This window comes from Archocentrus centrarchus, chromosome 24, assembly GCF_007364275.1.
Source record: "Archocentrus centrarchus isolate MPI-CPG fArcCen1 chromosome 24, fArcCen1, whole genome shotgun sequence".
In the NCBI taxonomy this organism is placed as follows: Eukaryota; Metazoa; Chordata; class Actinopteri; order Cichliformes; family Cichlidae; genus Archocentrus; species Archocentrus centrarchus.
Genome location: NC_044369.1, coordinates 3,044,322 through 3,064,978, shown reverse-complemented (window position 1 = coordinate 3,064,978; position 20,657 = coordinate 3,044,322). Strand labels below are relative to the sequence as shown.

General features: G+C 40.4%; 1 protein-coding gene across 1 annotated transcript; it reads right to left on the bottom strand.

The window, feature by feature from the left end:
- Positions 1–58: 58 nt before the first annotated feature.
- On the bottom strand, positions 59–3,432 carry atf3 (activating transcription factor 3). Its single transcript, XM_030722115.1, has 4 exons — positions 3,286–3,432; positions 1,856–2,108; positions 1,634–1,741; positions 59–1,514 (listed from the first exon to the last, which is right to left on the bottom strand). Exons 1-4 carry the CDS (start codon positions 3,423–3,425, stop codon positions 1,200–1,202), a joined length of 816 nt encoding a protein of 271 aa, XP_030577975.1. The 5' UTR covers positions 3,426–3,432; the 3' UTR covers positions 59–1,199.
- Positions 3,433–20,657: the final 17,225 nt, after the last annotated feature.

The window sequence follows — 20,657 nt, the reverse complement described above, 5'->3', positions numbered from 1 at the left end:
GATACCTAGCTAATGATATCCAGTGAACACAACATCCAGACGAAATGTTATCAATAAATACATTTTTTTAAAAAAATAACTTTAGTTTTGCTCTGTTGAGACCAAAGGAGGCATTCGGTGTTTACATACAGCAGCACAGAGTTAATATGCGGCCAATACATTATACAAGATATTAGGTAGAAAAGACACGTGTAAAATAACACTCATGTAGCTTCATCGTCACAGAACGTGTTCAGAAAAAAAAATAAACAGAATATGAATCCCATTTGCTTTAAGAGAGAACACAGTGATAAATAAAATGTACACTGGACAATTTCACCTGCCAGAAAACGTTGAATTCTTAAGAAAAGACACTTACATATACACTCCATTACACTGTTTTTTGTATCAGGCAGAACTACAAACCCTGCCTGTGAAGTACGTTTCCCTTTTGTGTCTGCTACACTCACAGCAAAGAACCTGACGTGTACTCACACTTTTGCACAAGTTCACTCTCATTAAATATAATTAAACTGATGTCTACAGCCTATGTAGGTCCTGAGTGGTTAGTAGCAGCAGCAGTTTTAGTAATTCACGCTGTATACAGGACAAGCAGACAGGGTTAAAACAGCAATATCATATCATACAGTAGTCATTTAATAAATATGTAATTGTTTCCATACGCTGAACAGAAACAGCTTCTTTTTAAAGTCAGTGACTTGCATCTGTACACACTCACACGCTCAATCTGAACCTACTTACTCTACAAGTGAACACTTAAATGATGTGCCTTGATCACCTTGAAATCAGACTTTGGTACAAAAAACAAAAAAAAAAATCTGACATTAACTATACTAGGAAAAAAAAATCTGAAGTTTTAGTGCTTTAACGTCTGTTCTTGGCCCTGACTGTTTATAATTTAGAAAGAAAGAAACATAACGCATATCAAAGTGCTGTCCATCATTTGTCACCCCTGTCCAATCAGCAGCTACGGTTCAGGGAGTGGGAGGTGCTGAGGTCACTTTATACCACTCTCTCTCTCTCTCTCTTTCTCTCTCTAGCAGCATTATGGACGGAGGATGAGTGTGAGGAGTCATGGGTGGTGTTTCATTCTCAGGTCATAAGTCTATGTGGCAACTCCACCTGCCGCTAAAACAGTCAACGTTACATTAGCAGCAGGAGACGGAAGAATTGCAAGTCCTTGATAACACCGTGGTCTATCATAGGTGACTGGGGCACTGAACGTGGTCGAGGGTCAGAAGTCCTCCGCTAAGGGGTGCTACCGTGGACGTGGATGTGGATGAGGAGGTGGAAGTGGAAGTGGAGGAAGTGAGGTTGTGGAGCTGTAAGGTGCTCTCCTTGATGTGCTGGATGAAAAGGTTTCGCTCGTCCTCGGGTGTTTGGCCGTTCTGGGCTCGGACGATGCACGTCGGCCGGTGCAGGTTGAGCATGTAGACCAGCTGCTGCTTCTGCTGCTTCAGCTCCTCAATCTGAGCTTTCAGTTCGGCGTTGATGCTCTCGAGCTTCTCAGACTCCTGCAGAGAAGAATGCAACAAGGGGATTGTTAATCACCAAAATACATGAGCAACTTCTCACAGCAAATCATAACTGTGAGTGTGCAGAAAGCTACGATCTGACTGAAGTCAAAAAGTACCTTCTGCAAGGATTCGGTCTTTTCCTTCTTCTTGTTACGGCACTTGGCAGCAGCAATTTTGTTTCTCTCTCTCCTCCTTTTCCTCCTCTCGTGCTCCTCAGGAGTGAACTGCAAACCAGGGAGAAATATAAACTGTTAGGAAATTTTAAAAAACCCTATACACTCATTACAGAAAACACAGTGTCCATATATACACGTGTTGTAATTCCCCCTCTGCCTCACCTCTCTCTTTGCTCTGCTCTCACATGAAGTTTGCTCATAGGCTCGGTCCGAGCTGGTGCCATCGGAGCTCATGTCGGCACTAAGCCCATTGGAGAGCCGCTTGGTCTGGATTGCCAGCCGGAGCTCCTCTTTAACGATGGGCGTGAAGTTGGTGAAGTCGTCCAGGGTGAGTGTGCCTGCAGGGGAGAGGCAGGGAACCAAGGCGGAGCAGCTGATGTCAGCCAGAGAAGGACCCGAGTGCTGAAGCATCATTCTGGAAACACAAGACATGAGTTATTACCACATAATTATGAAGTCATAAAGTTTTGTTTGTTTTTTTTTTGGGGGGGGGGTCAGAAACATTAAATACAATTTAAAAGAGTGCAGAGTTAATAAGTCTCAGCTAACATGTCCTTAAAGATAAAAAGTCACTGTGGACCCAGCACTAAAGGTCTGAAGATAAATCAATAAAATGCATAATAAAGGGATTTCTGTTTTTGCTGAGTAATAAAGATACAGATCTTAGATGAAAAGCCAAAGTTTGGAGCAAAGTCAGCATTGGAGAACAAACAAATTATGAGGACAGGTTCAAATACCAGAGTCATCCAAACGTTAGCAAATATTTGCTTCATGGAAAAGGTGCCATAAAAAAAGAATAATTAATTGGAGATGTTTGTTATCTAAACAGAGAAATGACAAGTGCTGAATTATGACAGTCAGCCTGATAAGATGATCTTTATATCAGCTGTGAGAACAAAACCAAAACAAACACATTTATATTAAAATCATAGGTTCTCCCATAATAGATAATACTGCAAAGAAATTATTGTTGATATAGTTTGTAGTTTGTAATAACTATGCCATCTTATAATACAAAAAGTATTTTAAAAAATAAATATATTTAGACCTACAAATATTTAACCATGTCCCCCTTTTCCCTTCAGTTTCGTTATTATGTATTACACATTAGATATTCATCATAAGACTATTAATATGGTTGTTTTTTTAATTAAATAAACCTCCAAGTCTTTATAACCTTAATAACCTGAAATCAATGTAAATAAGCTACAAAAAAAAAAGCCTGAAAAAAAATGCATCCGGTCAGAATTCAAACTGAATCTTGCATCAGATCAGATTTGAATCAAAGTGATCTCAGAAATAACTCCAAAGTTTTATGAATACACGGCCTGAAATTAAAAGCTTTTAGGATAAATCAGTGGTGCAAACTGCTCCCAGTAGATGCGCGATTTTACATTTGAGCCCAAGAGAGAGACGCGTGGAAGTTTTCGCAAAGTGTCCCGGGACGGAGCGCACGGAGGCACCGACACTTCTCCGCTTCTCACCGGGATCAAGCAGCGACACCACCGCTTCTCTCTCTCTCGGAGAAAAACCTCCGTTTCCCCCCCCACCAGCACCCGCCAACCCCTCCCGGAAACAAAACTCCAGCCTACCTGTAAAAGCTGTGGGTGAGCGGATCAGATGAACTGGAGCGGCGGAGAAAACCAAAAGCTCGTCTTCCAGCTGCGCGCTTCGCTCTGTGTTCGCCTCCTACTCGTTGGCTACAGTTGCGCTTGTGGCCTTTACGTTGCATCACCTCCGGTTATAAAGACACTCGAAGGGGGGGGCGGGGACGCATGACGCAACTGGGAATGTTACTAGAGAGTGAGACAGGGAGGAGGCGGGACGGGGGGGGTGAGGCAGAGAGCGAGCAACGAGAGCAGAGGGGTGACGTCATCCTATTTATAGAAGGCTGATCCGGCGATGATGCAATCCAGCAACTCCGATTCTGCTCTGCCATAACAGGACAGGCATCCCCCTCCTCCCCCTCCTCCTCCTGCTTTTTTTCTCTTCCTCCTCTGCCTCACCCCCCTCAGATTTTCATCCTTCTTTTCCTCTTTCTCTTCCTTCCCGCTCTCTCTCTGCTTCCATCCTTCTTCCACTCATTTTATTTCCTGAGCTTTTCATTTTTCCCATCTTTTATCTTACATTTCCCTCCTTTTAAAACTTCATTTCCTTCTCATTTATCATCTTTAATCCTCTTTTTGTATACTTTCTATTTCCTCCCCTCTTCATCTCTTCCTCTTCATCACCCCCCCAACATCTTCTGCTGTTTTTCTGATTTTTCCCATTTTACATCCCATAATCCTTCTCTTCTTTGCCGCTCTCCCAACATGTTTCTCTCTTCTCTTTTCCCCATTAATGTTTTTCTTATCTCCTCCTTCCCTTTTCCATCTCTCCCTTCAACCCTATTTCCTGTTTTCTTTCCTCCCTCCGTCGCCGTGCCCCTTCCCACACATCTTCCTGTTTTCCAATAATCAGCCACGTCTTCTTCTCTATCATCCCTCTCTCCCCATTTCTTCCATTCCTTCATCAAAACACTGTTTCACTGTCTTCTAACATATTTTCTCCTCTCCTCATCACAGTTTTGCCCCCTCTGGTTCATTTACACCCCCCCGCCCATACGCTTGTCCTGTCTTGTGCTGATCAGCCTCGTCTCCTTGTTCATGTTTCCATCTCCTCTACACTTCCCTCTCTGTCATCTCTCCCGGTTTTGACACTGACATGGATTTCCATTCCAGACATTCCACATTAACGAGTGAATGAGGCCGTTCGGGCTGAGTGACACCGGGCGGTTATTTATTGTGTGCTTACACCACACTGACCAGCCGGAGTATAAAACTATGAGGTTAGACAGACATGCAGATAGATATGGGTCCTTTGCATGGATGGATGGATGGATTAAGATGAAATATTTCCCCTTTCCTATCTGATGATATGATGAGATCAGGTAAAGAAAATGTATTTCTGCATGGTTTCATTTCCAAATGCTTTTATGTGTGTGCTGTGAACCATTTTAGACTGGCAGTGACTGTAATCTACAGGTGGGGATTTTCTTGATTAGTCTTAATCAGATGATCTTGTTTACTTTTCTGCTGGCACAGATTTCCTAAGGAGGAACAAAATCCCAACTATTCAGCAACAATGGGTCAGAGCAGCTGTAGATTGATACACTAACTGGCATTAGTGGTGATTTTTTTTTTTCTATAGGACCTGATTCATATGATACACCTGTAACTTTAGCACTACCAGTCAGGTCTTAGTCCTAGTAGTCAGATTAAAGTTGAAAGCCTTTATGTCAGTGTTTTCTAGATATTTAAAGGAGGAAGGAGCTGCAGTCTCTTCAGTTGGAAATTAAAACAAAAGTTCCCCTTCCAGAGTACCAGAAGATAATGTGATGTTTACTCTTTGCAGACTGAATTCAGTCGAAAATTGTAAACAAAGCCGCTCTCATGAAAATATCTCGGTATGAGACACACAGGTCTCTTAAGACTTTCAGTTTCTGTTGCGTATGTGCCGGCCTGTATTAGGTGCAGCTGTTTATGTGGGACTGTTTTAATAAAGAGCCATAAACAGTAAAGCAGCAGGCTTCAGAGTGCAGACGTCTGTGGCAAAGAGAAACGGGGCAAATCGAGGTCATCCTGCACTCCTTTGTTATTTTGAATCTTCCAGCCAGTGCAAACCCCCCCCTCCCAACACACACACACACACACACACACACACACACACACACACACACACACACACACACACACACACACACACACAGTGCACGTATGTTAATAGCCAGAACAGAGTTTTTCTTTTATTACATTATGATGTTGTTGGTGTAAGAATTTTGCAGTTTTGTGAAATCATGATATAAACGACTGTGCAGATCCAGATATTTACCTCAGTTACTTCTACTAGAGTTTATAATGTCACACATACATGTGGCCTGATTCATGCAAATGTTTTGACTGATCACCAAAGTTACAAGGTTTTGGGCATCCTGGTGACCTCGGCTACAGTGTGTGAATTTAACTTGAAGTAACATCAAACCCTCCGGCAGGATTTCTAAGTCTCATATGTTCTTTAATTTACTTGATTGATTCTGAGCACCGGAGAACAATTTCTTCCCCCTCCCATTTCCTTTCTTCATGTCTTTCTATCGTTTCCTTCCTCTTCTCATTTCCTGCCGTTTTCGGCTTAATGCCATCTCAATTTTGTAACCTTGAAACTTCCATTTTCTGCTGAATGTACCAACAAACTTGAGTTTCAGTTTCGCCAGCTCCAGGCTTTCTCAGAAACAATATTGCTTCACAATTTCAGAAATTGTGAAATGTCAAAATCAAGTGGTCAGAGTTTTTTTTATGTTTGCATCCTGTCTTTTCATAGTTTTACTTGAAATGAAGCTCAGGAAACATGACGTGTGGCACGAAGTGTGACTGCCATGACTGATCTAGAAACTTCCACCTCTGCTCATTTTTCCTGGTACATTTTGTCATGAAGCTTTTCCAGGGAAGCATTCAGGACAGACTGGATGTAGGCCACATAACTGGGCTGTCATGGTGAATCCCACCCAGCTGTAAAAGTTAATGATCAAACACAGGGTGTTCCCCTGATTATGAAAACATGTGGCCTCATGCAAACACATAGGCAAGGTCACGCAGTGGTGACCTACTGCTGTGTTTCCTCCAGTTTTAAACAGTTGAAAACTTAGGACTTAACATGATAACTGAGTGTGTGAGTCCAGCAAAAATCTGTCTGCTCAGGCTGCAAACTGAAACCAACAACTAGATTAAAATTAATTCAAATAAATGTGCCAGCTCAGAGCCACGAGGCTTGTTTTGTGCTTTTAGTTTTGAGTTGGAGTGTAAAAAGCCAGAGTGACTGCAGACTGTGAAGTGAAAAAGAAAGGCTCAGGCTCCCTCTTCAGTCCTGATATTAGAGGAGGGGGTTTCCAAAGTAAACTGAGAATCCTGAAAGCTTTTCCAAAGAAGAAAACCCACTTACTCAATGCTGGAAAACTCCTTCAAACGGAGACCAAAGCCAAAGAAAACAGAGCAAAGTGGTCCAGACAAAACAGAAGCAGTATGAGTAAAACAATATTAGTAATAACTGTAGTCACACAGTACTTTTGAAACGTGCTTTACAGGAGCAACCAAATAAACCAAAAGTGACAAATGCAGGAAATGAAAAGCCGGTCTCATGAAAGTCAGGCACAAATTAAATGAAGGGACTCTGAGTTCCTCAGGCAGGTTCCTCAGGCCGGAGCCTCGAGGTCCCGACTGAAGACGCTCCGACCCTTCAGGTTCCCGCTGCACCCCTGAAACACACACGTCATCTCAAGAGATCACCTGGGAGCAAGAAGAGCCTTGAAAACAATCAAAATTGTAAAAAATCTATTGTAGGACATTCAGTGAGTCCATGTAAAAAATGTCAAAATCGACCCCGTCAGTCAAGTTCTTCTTGCTCTGCAGCTGCTCCATAGATTTTTTTTGCTAAGAGAAGTAAAAAAGTCTCCTGCAGTAACCTGAAGCTTGTCTATAAATGTTAATGTAGAGCTTTTTATATATATATATACATATATATTTCTAAGATGATAAAAACATGACTGTGTTATTTTTGGGATATGGTGCTCAAAATTTAGGTTGAAGCAGGTCAGGGTCACAACGCTATATCAGGTCTAAATCAGCCACCATTTCCATTTATCACTGGGAGTCATGCAGCACGTCATTGTTTGGGGGGATTTGGGGGGGTTTTGTCATGTTTTTATAATTTTTCTTGTGGATTCAGTGTCGTTTCATTGAGTTCACAGAGCTGGTTCTCTGCTTTCAGTTTAGTTTTTACTGTTTAGAAATGTTTCGGTTCTTGTTATTGAACACATTTTAATGTAAGGAGTCATCATTTTATTTATTTTTTTCATTTTGTTTTTAAGTTTTGTTTGTGGTTCAGTTTAAATGAAGTTAAATTTTTATTTTTTTGCACATAACCTTTTGTAGCCATTTAATCAACATCTCATTAAACACACGCCTCTTACTGAAAAATTAGCTACTCTGTATCTTTTTATTATTTTAGTTTAAGTTCATAAAATTATTTTTAATAACTTTCAGCTGTAAAGATGTGTTTTTTGCACATTTTGAGGGTTCGAGTTGCTCAGTGTAATTCAATGGCTTCAGCTGCCTCCCACCAGCTCAGGATATCCACCCTTGAAAAATATGTTCATATGTGACATGTGAGGAATGCGATGGTTCAAGTCATAAAACCTGATGGAGAAGTTCAGATCCGAGTGGGTGTGCACGCAGTCTCCGAAACACAGACACGTCATCATCGGTGACATCAGAAAGGTGGGGGGGGGCGCGTTTCCAGCATACCTCCACCACAGGCTTTTCTGATGAAACGCTCTTTTTCACTTTCAGCTGGAAACCTCTTCCCAAAGGTCGCCAGCCCCAAACGCAGCAGCAGCAGCAGCTGCAGATAAAAAGCAGGCTGCAGTCAGAGCAGTTATCACAGCTTCATTATTATTCACACTGCTTTTCATAGTTTTATTTAAACCTTTGGTTTAAATGTATGCCGCACAAACTGACAGAAACTAAAGACAACACCTCTTTACTTGTATTCTATTTTAGTTACTTGTGTTAACTGTAAAAATATTGTTTTGGTTGTTTTTGTTTTTTCCCCATAAAGCTATTTTTCATTGCATCATTTTCACGTCTGATTTAACTGAATTTCTGTTAAATCCTCTCAGTCGTCAGGTCTCCCAGGCTTATGAAGTCTGTTCTCACTTGTTTCCATTTATTTTGAACTGTTCGTCTTTCAGAAATGCCACCCGTGCTGATGATCGTTTCACAAACACTGTAGACTGTTGTGTATGTTTCACCTGCCCTAAAAACACGTCTGTGTGAAGCTGCATCTAATTAAATGCTCGGGGTTGTAGTTTTTATTTTTAGGACCGAATATTCAGCATGCTCGAGCCGAATGGCACAGATTCGTGCACGAACACAGACGCCCATCCTTCCTCTGCACTCTCTGTTTCTGTGCGCAGCCAGACGGGTGTTGAAAAGTTTATGAGGTCAGTGTGGTCATCCAGATTGATGCTGCGATGTGAAGTCATTGCTGACACCGTCGCCTATTAATACCACATGATCGGACTGCTAACCCTCCTCAGCTAAATATTACATTCTCTATTTTTATGTTTCAAGTGTTTCGTGCCAAAGCATTACGTGCACTCATGTCCACGTACTGTAAGGAGGAGCAGGCTCTTCAGCCACCTTTTAAAAAGGAAAATAGACCAATTTTCAGCTTTAAAACATTCGCACATATTAAAATATAAAATCTAAATAAAGCAAAAAAAAGGTGGATTTTAAATACACATGTAAAAACAGTAATTATAAACCTTGAATGAACACAGGATGAGTTTGTGTGTTCATCCAGGTTTTTGAATCGTGAAACTTAACTTTCCCTCGTGATACCAAATCCTTTTGTTTCTATGTGAACCTCAAAAATTCCAGTTCACTGAAACTCACTGTTTCAGCTTCACTTGCTTACAGTTCATTTCACCGACTGCTACTTAGGCTCCAAATCCTGAGGCCTGGTGCCCGGTGTGGTCTGATAAAATAAACAGCAGCGGTGACCAAAGTTTCACTATGACAGAAAGGAATCTGGACCTGAGGCAGCTTCTCATTCTGAGACTTTGCTCCCAGTAGAAGAGAAAGTGAAAAGAAAAGGTTGTAAATCCACAAGCTGTCATCTAATATACTGGAGAAGAACCTGCTACTTTTTAAAACCCTCAATTAAACAGTAAATACTCTGCAATTTGTGTTTCAGCGTGTACAGTAAATCATACCTCATTCATGCTTTTGCTTACAGTTTCTCCCCCCTTACTGGAAAAGTCACTTTCTTACCTCCAGCTACGCAGTTCTAAATGCAGCAGCAGCAGCTCGGCTTCTTAACGGTTTTAACAGATGCCGTCACGTCGCCCCCGTCATACCTTCTCTCCATTGCCCACCCCCCCGGTTTCTGTATGTTTTGGAATCGGTTTAAGGATTTACTGTTAAATCATCTGTGAACAAGATACTGACCCAGTATGAGCCAGTTCACAGCCTTAGATCCCCAACTGGGGCTGCAGGGCCAGGGTGGGCAATATTCACTCTGTAATTACTGTAGGGTCTTTACCTCACGATAGAAAGCACCTTTTAGGACGTCACAGACTGGATTGAGACTCATGTTTAGGCTAAGCTGGCTAAGCCCCCCCATCCCACACACTGAGATAGTGTCCCACATCTTTAGTGTCTCTGTTGTACAAAGGTGAACACACATGTCACGAGAAACTTGTGGCTGAAAATGTGATTTATACCTACTGAAACCCCAAAGATGATTAACTGCCTGTTAACAGTTTTCACAATTACTGTAATAGAAAAAAGGAATAGAAAAGGGGAATACACCACGGCAGCTTTCCCCTTCTGAGTACAGGAGATGGGAAAGTTGTGTTCAAATAAAAAGGTATTGATTTCCTTCACGTGCTCGATGCCAAACATTTATGTTTTAAAACATATTTTACAATATTTAAATAAAGTTTGTTTGTTTGTTTGCTTGTTTTGGTCCTGCTGTTTGAATTTATTCTATCAGGAGCAGGAGGTTAAAACTTCCAGTAAATATTTCTGAACTGTATGAAGGACAAGAGCTCATCAAATCCTGTCTCGAGCCTTAGGTGTACAATCACAGCCCGGCCGAGAAACCTGCATCCTCTCATGGAGACGCCTCGTATTCAGCACCATGCTGCGACCTCCATACTTATTCATACTTTACTTCATCCCACTGTATTATAACAGACACCACATTCAAGACCCGTGATGGCAAAGTTTGTTAGGCTCCATAACTAATATAATGTTACAGTATATGTTTCATGACTTTGTTAGTGTTAGAGCCACAATCAAAGGAAAAGATTCATCATGTTAGACATTGCCTGTAACTGCAACACTTGGTGATTATGCCAGATTCAATTAATTAACAAATTATTTATATTCAGGGATTGTATTAAAAAATCCATTAAACTATGAGAGTCTGGAAGTTTGATCAAAAGGAAGAAAAAAGATGGGTGGAAATGGAATATGTTTTAGCTCCCACACTTACATGATAATAATCTAAACTATAAAAAAGCCACAGAAACACACACACACACACACACACACACACACACACACAAAAACTACTGCTCCACCCTCAAAAAGACAAAAGTCAGAGGCTTCTTTTCCAGCCTCCTTCAGACAGGGACAGGGCGACCCACCGCTTACTCCGGGCTGATTTTGTTTAATTGGAAACAGAAACCCACCGGCCCACTTACAGCTGCTGAAACATACAATGTTGCCAATTTGTGCTGGGAGAAAAAGTTAATGTGTTCCATTCAGGGCTGAAAAAAAGAAGCCTGCAGATCCTCAGGTGGCTGCGTGAGGCCAACTGGAAAAGTGAGACAGACTCCCATGTTAAATGTTCAATGTTGAAGCAGTAAAGAGCGTGTGTTCTGCCTGGTACAGAAAATATTTTGGAGCTCAATGGAAAGTTCATAACATATCTTTATGGATACTGTTAAGGTTCAAAGTTATGGGTGTGTCCCCTTTGACAGACAGGTGTGTTGTTAGAATTATCTGACAGATTTATGTGCTGGCTGATAACTTAGCCAATGTCCAAATATGGTCACTTCTGGCTTTAAAATCAAATGCAAAGAACGCAAATTTCTGAAACCATTGGGTGACCTCACTTTGTGACATCCATCCATTATTTACAGTCTATTTTACAAACCCCAAACCATGCCTGTATATTTATGATACAGTGATATTTGTGCTGATACATCCCTTTTTTGTGTGGCCTCATAATGTTGATGTGAGGATGTCACATAGAGTGCTGTGTGTGTGTGTGTGTGGGGGGGGGGGTTTACAGCAGGATCAGATTCACATGAGAAAACCTCTTTGTTCCAACAACAGGTCACATTTCAGTTACCTGAACACTTTTCAGAGCCAATCAAACTTATATGAGTCACATGCTGTTTAATTGAATCGTGGAGCGTTGCTCGACACGAGCGGGCTCTGACCTCATGGCTCAGTTTTTATCATTGTCTCAGCGTATGGGTATCAGACAAATCTACTCATACAAATCTGCAGCGTTAATAGCCCAATAACAAAATATGACCTATATAATAATAACATATATATACATAAATAATATATACCTTCCCACACTCAGATTTTTCAGATTAAGAACAAATTATGTTATTTGGGAAAATCACTCTTCCCATTTCCTGAGTGGCCAAATGTAACTTTGCATTTAAAATGTTCTGATAATGAAATAAAAGTGCTCATGGTGATAACGATAAGTGTTGGAATCGGAGCAGGCTGTTTATCCTCCCGGTGTCTTTTCCCGGTTCCCTGCTGGCTGCCCGGTAAAGCAACCAGGAGGATAAGAGGCATTATTTCCCGGAAAGGGTGACGTAATCCGCTCCTGCTGAGAATAAAAGATGAGGAGGAGGAGGAGGAGGGCAGCGGAGCTTTTGTTTACAGTTTTGATGTCACAGAAAAAAAAAAACCCTGAAAAACTAGAGAATATTTTGCACAAAAAGTAAATACAATTTATTTATGTCATTTTCCTTCTGTATCCTGGTGAATTCTTATTTAGCAGGTGGGGGAAAAAATTCTACTCTATTTATGTGTTTATTTATTTATCTTCAAACAAACATGTACGACTTTGTGTGTATTATTAATGGTTTAATATTATAATTATCCTCCTGAGAGCCTGCATCCACATATGGGGACATTACATTTTGGCTTTGCTGCACCTTATACTTCACTGTGCTCAATAGTATTTTATACTTTGTCAAGTCATGTTGTTTTTGTTGCGTTATGCTATAAAATAATCCCAGTGTCCACATCTGAGGACAGGAGCTCTGGTCTCAGGAGGTTAAATATAAGATTTTCAGTGGAGTAATTCACCTGCATTTGTATTGCTATTGTATTTGTTTGAATACATAATTATTAATATAAGTGAATTGCAAGTATGTATCAGAATAGGCTACAATTTACAGCTTCCAGCACAGATTTGGAACCTTTTTAGCATACAACAATATATTTTATTTAATTCTTATTTTCTATTCTTATTTATATTCTTTATATTATTGAAATAAAGCACCAAAAACATTTTTATTTTGTCTCATTTATCTTTACATTTATTTCCTTGTCTTCATTCTATCCGGCTCCTTTCCGGGAAGCTGCAGTTCTTCCTCCTCGTCGTCTTTTGTTTCGTCTTCTTCATCATCTTCACGGGGTATCCGGGAAATCCCCCCTCCCATCCTTCTCGTCTCCTCTTCCTCCTCCCTCCCTCCGCTCACGCCACTGATGAGAATCGGGGCGGGGTGTGAAAGATGGATGCTGCGAGGCTTACTGTATATTGATAATGTGGTGAACGGCTTTACATGCTTACGGCAGCCGGCCGGGATCATTTGCACTTTCGATCTGAGTGATTCACCGCGTTCTGGTAAATCTGTGCTGAAAAGGAACCGCAACGCCAGCTGAAGCCCGACCGGCCGTTAAATAGAGACACGTCGCGAACTCCGCCGGTTTGTGTCTGTTTCCAGAAAACACGTCTCACACGTGCTGCTCCGTTTTCCTGTTAAAGGGAAATGATGAGCTTCTATTAATAAGGTATTTCAGCCAATGAGCATTATCCTGTAATATTAGTCTGCGGCCTTCATACTAGATAACCACAACGGGAACCAGATTTTCAAATTATTATTTCCGATAAGATTTCATTTGTACTTTGAAAATAACTGTAAGCTGCAGCAGAGCCAGCTGAGCATCTTTTTTTGGCAGCGCTGATGTGACTGGTCATTAAATTAAAAATAATAACTATATATTGACTCTTTATGAACTCTACACTTGGCTCTTATTAACTTTACAGATAGAAAAAATCTTAAACCAGAATTTAGGACTCACAAAACTGAAATAGGTACTCAAAATATTTTTGTATTACTAATATGTTGATACAAAAATGTATATATAACATATTTTTGCTGTATTATGATAGATAACACACACATCTTGCAAAAATAATATAGTCATTATTTAATAACAAGCATGACAATATACATTTTATTCCAAACGTTTCTGATGAGGCTGCAGCAGCACGCTGTATCAGCTCTCTGCTGAAAAAAGACCTTCAGAAAGCACTTCCTGGCTCCCTGGAAGCAAAATGCAAAGAAATTACAGGTGGCTCAAGACTTTTGCACGTTTTCACTCTGTGCTACTATTGATGAAAATGGATTTTAACTTCTAACTTTTCTAACTCATTATTGGCTCATACATGAAAATCTGAGCCCAAGTACAAAAATATATGATTTTATAAGTTGAATGATCTTATTACTGTGTTATTACAAATGGCATATAGCATTAGTTTGTACCTGTTGAACAGTGTGAAATGCTACAAAGGCAAGACTTTAATTACTATAGTTCTATAGTATTACTATACTATAGTATTCACACCTCTTTTCTTATTGCACACTTCATTGTGTTCTAGATTTTAAATAAATAAAACTAACTTTTTCCCCATAAAGCTACTCTAATATTGAAGTTAAAATACTGCAAATTTATCAAAAGTATTAAAAAATTATTCAGATCCTCATTTTAGGAGTTTGTAGGAGATCCTTCAGCAGCCATTAAAGTCTTCCTTGGTTGCTCTAAGGCTGCTCACAGATGATTTTAGTTGATTTATTTTAACCGGAGCGTGGCGTCTGTGGCAGCTGTTTCATGGTGCGCTCTCTCTGCTGGGAGCCAGGAGCATCTGGGAGCTCCTGTATGGAGTTCAACGTCATCACAAGGATGAGCGCAGCAGGTGCTCAGATATGTTTTCTCTTGTTTGGTGGCGATATCAAAATTCTTAATCAGCATCGAGGTGCGTGTGAAACATTGGTTGACATCAGTGGTGCAGCAGAACACGATGTACCATTGAGCAGTCTGTTTTTGTGGCACTTTCTCAGGTCTCTGTGCGGATGATGATGATGATGATGATGATGATGATGATGATGATGATGATGATGATGATGATGATGATGATGATGATGATGGCGTGCTGCAGGGATGGACTGCTGAGCTACTATGTGTGGCCAGTTGATCAACTCTGGTTGTTCCAAACTTGTTTTATATCATTTTTTTACACCTTTGCATTCACAAAATTTTATAACGGGGTTTGTTTAACTTAATGGTTTAGATTTTTTGTCCTGACATAATTTTCCGCTGACGCTGAATTATCATTCTGTCATCTGGGTTTCGAGTTGATCCCTTTGTAAAAATGTCTTTTTGTGGTGAACAATGACTTTCACCACAGAGAACAGAGGCAGAGATCAGGCCCTGTGTGAAACTGGATTGTGGTTTATGATTCATCATGATTACTGCCTGAAGGCAAAAAGCAGAGTGATGATTCAGATTTTATGGCACTAATGTCAGCAGCTTCACGTGACCCAAGATGACAAGCAGCTTTTTGTGAACTTGAACCTTGGTGTGGGCTTCCTCCCCACTTATTTTTAGCAAACACCTGTTTTTCTCAGGTATTTTTAGGTGTGTTGTTCCTGGCGTTTTCTGGAACATGACACAGCTATTCTGTGGATTTATTCTGCTTCAGTCTTTTCTTTTTCTTCATGTAATCCCAGATTGACTGTGCTGTTTTAAGATTAGGTCTCTGTGGGGAGTCGCACAATCTGATTACATAATTCTTTGTGTCTCTTTCTTGTTGGCGTGTCTGTTTTGAATCTTTATAGTTTGTGGTCTTTATTTTTAACTTTATTTTTCTCTTTGTAGTCTTTGTTGCCATTCTTTTATTTTGTGTGGTCATTTTCTGTCTCTTTCTGGTAATTTTGTGTCATTTTTAAGGTCATTTTGTCTATCTGTGGATATTTTTTGCCTTTAATGTTAATTTTGTGTTTTTCTCTCTTTGAAGTCATTCTCAGTTTTGTGTCTGTATTGCCACTTTAATAAACATTTTGTCTCTTTCTGGTCATTTTATATGTGGCCATTTTTTGTCTTTGTGGTCCTTTCATCTCGTTTTAGACATTTTTGCTCTCTTTGCCATATTTTTTTTAATTTTTTTTATGTCTGTGCAGTCATTCATCTGCTTTTGTGATCAGTTTGTGTCTCGTTTTAGTCATTTTGTGTCTCTCAGTCTGTGATAGACGAAACCTGCCCAGGTGTAATCAAAGTCAGCTGTGATAGGCTTTATCCCCTCTGCACCCTCAGTTGGATAGATGTTTAAAAACATGGATGGATGGATGGATGGATGGATGGAGGGATGGATGGATGGATGAATGGATGGAGGGATGGATGGATGGATGGATGGATGGATCTTTTTGATATGATCTCTTTGGGGTTATTTTGGGTCTACTGGGGTAGAATCGAGAGCATTGTTTGAGAGATGACCGTGCCATCCCCGGCCACTGCACCACCATGAACTCTCTTTGCACTAGTTCTCTGCTTCCCTGCTTATAGTATGTGTTTGATCTATGAGATTAATTATTTTTGTTTTCTAGTTTATAAAATAGAAGGATACCTTGAGGCATCATTTCATGCCGTAAACAAACCCGAATCGCCTGAACATACGAGATCAGAAGCAAAGCTTTTATGCTGGAAGTGGTTATCCTGCTCCTGAACCTAAAGCAGTGGGTGGTTATGGCTGTGAAGGCATCATTTGTGGGCTGTGAATGAAGTGGACTGGTCAAAGGTACAGTCTGCTATCTTTATAGTGGAACCACATAGCACAGACTAATGTAAGCCTAAGGTCATGGAGGACAATAAGCGGTGTGATTCATTGTTTGCACTAGTTCACTGCCCAGACTGGTTCAGCAGTTTGAGTTTCCCTTTACAAACCGTACCTGAACAGTTCCCAGTTTCCGTTCTTCTCTGTTGTGGAATTCACTGGAATAGAAAACCAGCTTCATTAAGCAGCTGTGTGTTCAAAAGTTCAATCTTTCCATTCAAGGTGACAAAGATAAGAAAAGTAATTTATCACACGCTGGAGGCTTGTAATCCGCGGTTACTGTAATGCCCGTGCATACTGATGCCTGTAACTGAGCATACACGAGTCTATAGAGGTCAACACAAAGGGAACGTGTGCATGGGTCAGGTGCCATCCTTTGAATAGTACTGTCAGAAACTAAGACACGAGGCTGCTCTCTTAAATATCAAATTTTGAGCCATACTTCAGCAACTGTGTGTTTGTTTCTTTTAAGCATAATCCAGGCATAACTATGTATTTATTATACCCAACTTCCTATAACCAAACAGACTTTAGCAATGCAAAAGGTCACATTATTTGTGACTTGTGTTGTGTGATCGCAAAAATAAAATCAAAAACCTTATCTGATTTAAATGTGCCTAACCTCTGAAGAAGCAGAAACTCAGTATATAGAACAACTTTATTGCTTGATCAGCAAGTTTTGTCTAGAAGGATGCTTTGCAGTCCTAAATCCTACCAGGGAGTCTTTCAGCTTGTGGCCTTCATGCCAAACACTTCTACAAACGTTGCAACAGTTTTGACCTCTTCAGACTGTAAATCATGCACCTTGAAAGTAGGTAAATTTGTGCCAGAAATCCCTGATCTGCTTCTATGTCTTTGTCCAGTTTCTTCTTATAAGTGCTCTCCTGATGCTTCAAGTATTTTATTGTCCTGACCACTTGCAAACCTTCAGCATTTTGGGGATGAGGACAAAATCACAGAGAAGTGCGTCTGGTCTGCAGGGCTGATAGAGAACAATGAACAAACCTGTAAAAGTGGTGGGGAAAAAAATGATATGCACACTCCTAAACTGATGCACTGACATTATGCACTCTTCCACTGCAGACTGCTGTTTGGACTCTCATCATAAATGACGATCCTCAACAAAGTCTGGTCCAGAGGTGCACAGGGAGACAACAATGAAGGGGAGATGCAGATCATGCCTCATATCTAGTGCAACCAAATAACCTTTATGGTGGACCTGTTGTACATACAACATATAAACATTACTCCCCAACCTTTCCCTCATGAAGTCCTTTCATGACCTCTTCTCTTCTCCCGTCTTCCATTACTCTTGATTTTCATCATCCTTTCCTTCTCTCACCCTTTCCCATCTTTCCTCCTACGTCCTTTTCTTGTTCTTCATTTTAAGAAACAGCAGTTTCATCTTATGTGATTTAATCTTAACACCACATTTTGATGACTAAACTACTTTCCTGTGTGTCAGAGTTGACTATGAATGTTAAAGTAATGTGACTATGAGGTGGAAGTCAACAGAGGCGAGGCCTGCTCTGAGATCAGCTGTGACATTTGGATGGTGGGGTCAGAATTTGGCAGCATGAAATCATGGCTCCATCAACAGTTTGGGCAGTTTTGACTAAAAAGGTCTTTACCTAATAAAGGATCTGCTGAGTATTTAGTAAATCAACATTTTTTTTAAATTACTTTAATACAAAGTGTTGGTAGAATCTGTTTCACAGTAAAATAATGCACTCAAACACCATAAAATCATTACAATAACCAGTTAGCTGCTTCGGACCTGCAAATGATAAAACCCCAGTCACAGTGTTTTAGCCCCTTTTGTGTTTTAATACTGCATACTTGGTTTTGCTTTAGTACGCAGTCACAGAACAAATACAGGATCTATACTCAGATGTGTCCTTGCGTGATTTGTTTAGAAAGAATTCGACTCCACATATTTTTTTTATAGCGGAATAAAAGCGAAGCAGTTTCTGTGTTACTGCAGCTCGAATTTGAATAATTACTCTTTGTTGGAGTCACACTCTGCAGCAGTGACCCAGTTTCCCCTCAGGGCTGATTAAACTTTCATGTATGTTTTCATCTCTCACTCTTCACATCTTCTCTTTGAATATTTTTTGCTGATGAATCAGGCACCAGCAAAAAATATAAACACTAAGTTCACGATGTTTGTGCTTTATGTCACCTGTCATCCAGAGGAAATCCTGCTGCGATCACCTCTGGGTCTGTAAAGTCTCCTTTGACTCGTTCCTACTTCCGTTTGAACCTTATTAACCCAACAGGTAGGATCAATGATCTGTTACAGCACGCAGGTGGATTCACCTGGGGGCGTTTTTCCTGCTCAAACACATTATCTGTTCTGTTTCCATACTACAGGAAAACCTTGAAATTCAGTGGAAAGTCAAGCCAAGGAAAATGTTCACATTTTTTTATGAAAAAAAACTACAAATTTGAATCCAAGTGTATCTTAAACTATTATAGTAGCAGGTTTTGGAAACTTGGCAGCGGGTTTTCCTTTCAGCACAGTGGGAACGATACTAGCAGAGCCTAAAGATTGCTAATGATACCAAAACAACTACATTTTCATAACATAATCTCATTTAAATGTCCAAAATCAAACTGAATGATACTTGCGCTCTTTTCTGTCTCTCAGATTGAGGCCACATTTGCCCATAAAACAGTTCTGTTAGTGCAGGCTGACATACATGACATAGTTCTTGTGTGCGGTTTACATCTCTGACATGTTAATGTCAAATGCAGCTGTACCATGAGATGCTCGGGGGCAGATGGAACACATTAAATGAACATGGAGCAGACAAGGAACATAACACACTGAGAGGAGAGTGACTACGAGGAGGATCTTCAGGAAACACACAGCGAGGGACGCTGACGACAACGAAGCAACAAGGAGCAAAGGGAACCGCAGACAATATGTACAAACTAGGTAATTAGGCAGATAGGACACACCAGGGAAAACAGCTGAACAGAATCATCCACTAACAAGACAGAGGAAGCAAACCTGAATATCAAACACACGATGCAAAAGACTATCAAAGTAAAACAGGAAGTGATTAAACATGATGGACAGAAACCAGGACTTAGACACGTGGACTTGATTCTGGGGAACCACAGACCAAACATGGAGACAAGGACTGAATAACTGGACCAGAAAACCGAGCTCAAATAGAAATAACCAAAACTCAGAAAACAGATAAAGCAGAACCCAAAAATCCAAAAACAGAAAGACACTGGGTCCTGGAGCCGGGACCGTGGCAGCTCGTGTATGAAACCAGAGTGGTGAATGCTGTAAAGTTGTTTGTATGGATGTTATTTTTAACAGACACAGACAGCTGAAGACGCCACAGCCGAGCAGTCAGTGATACTTACCTGAAGGACGCACGTGGAGTTGGTGGATTGTAATGCAGATGAGACTGCATGTGAGCACCTGAGGATGAAACCGACATCACTCAGACCTGCAGACATGGAGACAATAACTCGTCTGTAATACTTACAGTGTAATAATATAATTGAAAGAGTTGAAAACTGTTTAAAAAAAGAAAGTTGATCCAACTGTTCTGCGAGTTCTCCTTAATTACAGAATCCTTAATAGTCTTTGGCATCACGGGTATGCTTATCAAAACCGTCATATTTCAAGGACATTTTAAGCTTTATCATTTCATTCAGTGCTGTTATAATCAGTACAAATATGTGTGAACATGACAAATTACATTTGCTGTGCTTTCTTTCTAATATTCACCTTACAATATAACGTGCCTTCATGTGAGTGTTGCCGTGAGTTGGTGCTATAAAATCAAACTGAACTGAGCTGAATTGGAATCTGTGTTCAGACATTATGCAGGCCACTTATTTACCCCATTATAATTACTCTAACATATATGACAAAGACCATAACTGTGAATGAGTGGGAGAATTTACTGTCTTTTATGTGTCAGCATTTTGTCATAAACTGAAACTAAGGAAATGAACTCAGTGCTGATTTATTATCAGAATCAAACCCATTAAACACACATTTCTCAACTGAGAGAACTCCATGCTTACATACCAGATCATGTAATTGCATAACACGGTAAAATCATGTGTGTGTGTGTGTGTGTGTGTGTGTGTGCGTGCGTAGCAGAGACAGGAACCAGCATTGCATGGCTAACACTGAATTTTAACTGTGGTTTTTTTTCTCATGCCCACAATGTGGTTTGTG

Bases quoted from the DNA above. Each gene is read 5' to 3' on its own strand.
- atf3 (XM_030722115.1), bottom strand. From the start codon at position 3,425: ATGCAACGTAAAGGCCACAAGCGCAACTGTAGCCAACGAGTAGGAGGC. The intron at 2,109-3,285 runs GTAGGCTGGAGT...TTGTGTTTCCAG, and splicing joins CTCACCCACAGCTTTTACAG to AATGATGCTTCAGCACTCGG. The intron at 1,742-1,855 runs GTGAGGCAGAGG...CCTGGTTTGCAG, and splicing joins AGAGCAGAGCAAAGAGAGAG to TTCACTCCTGAGGAGCACGA.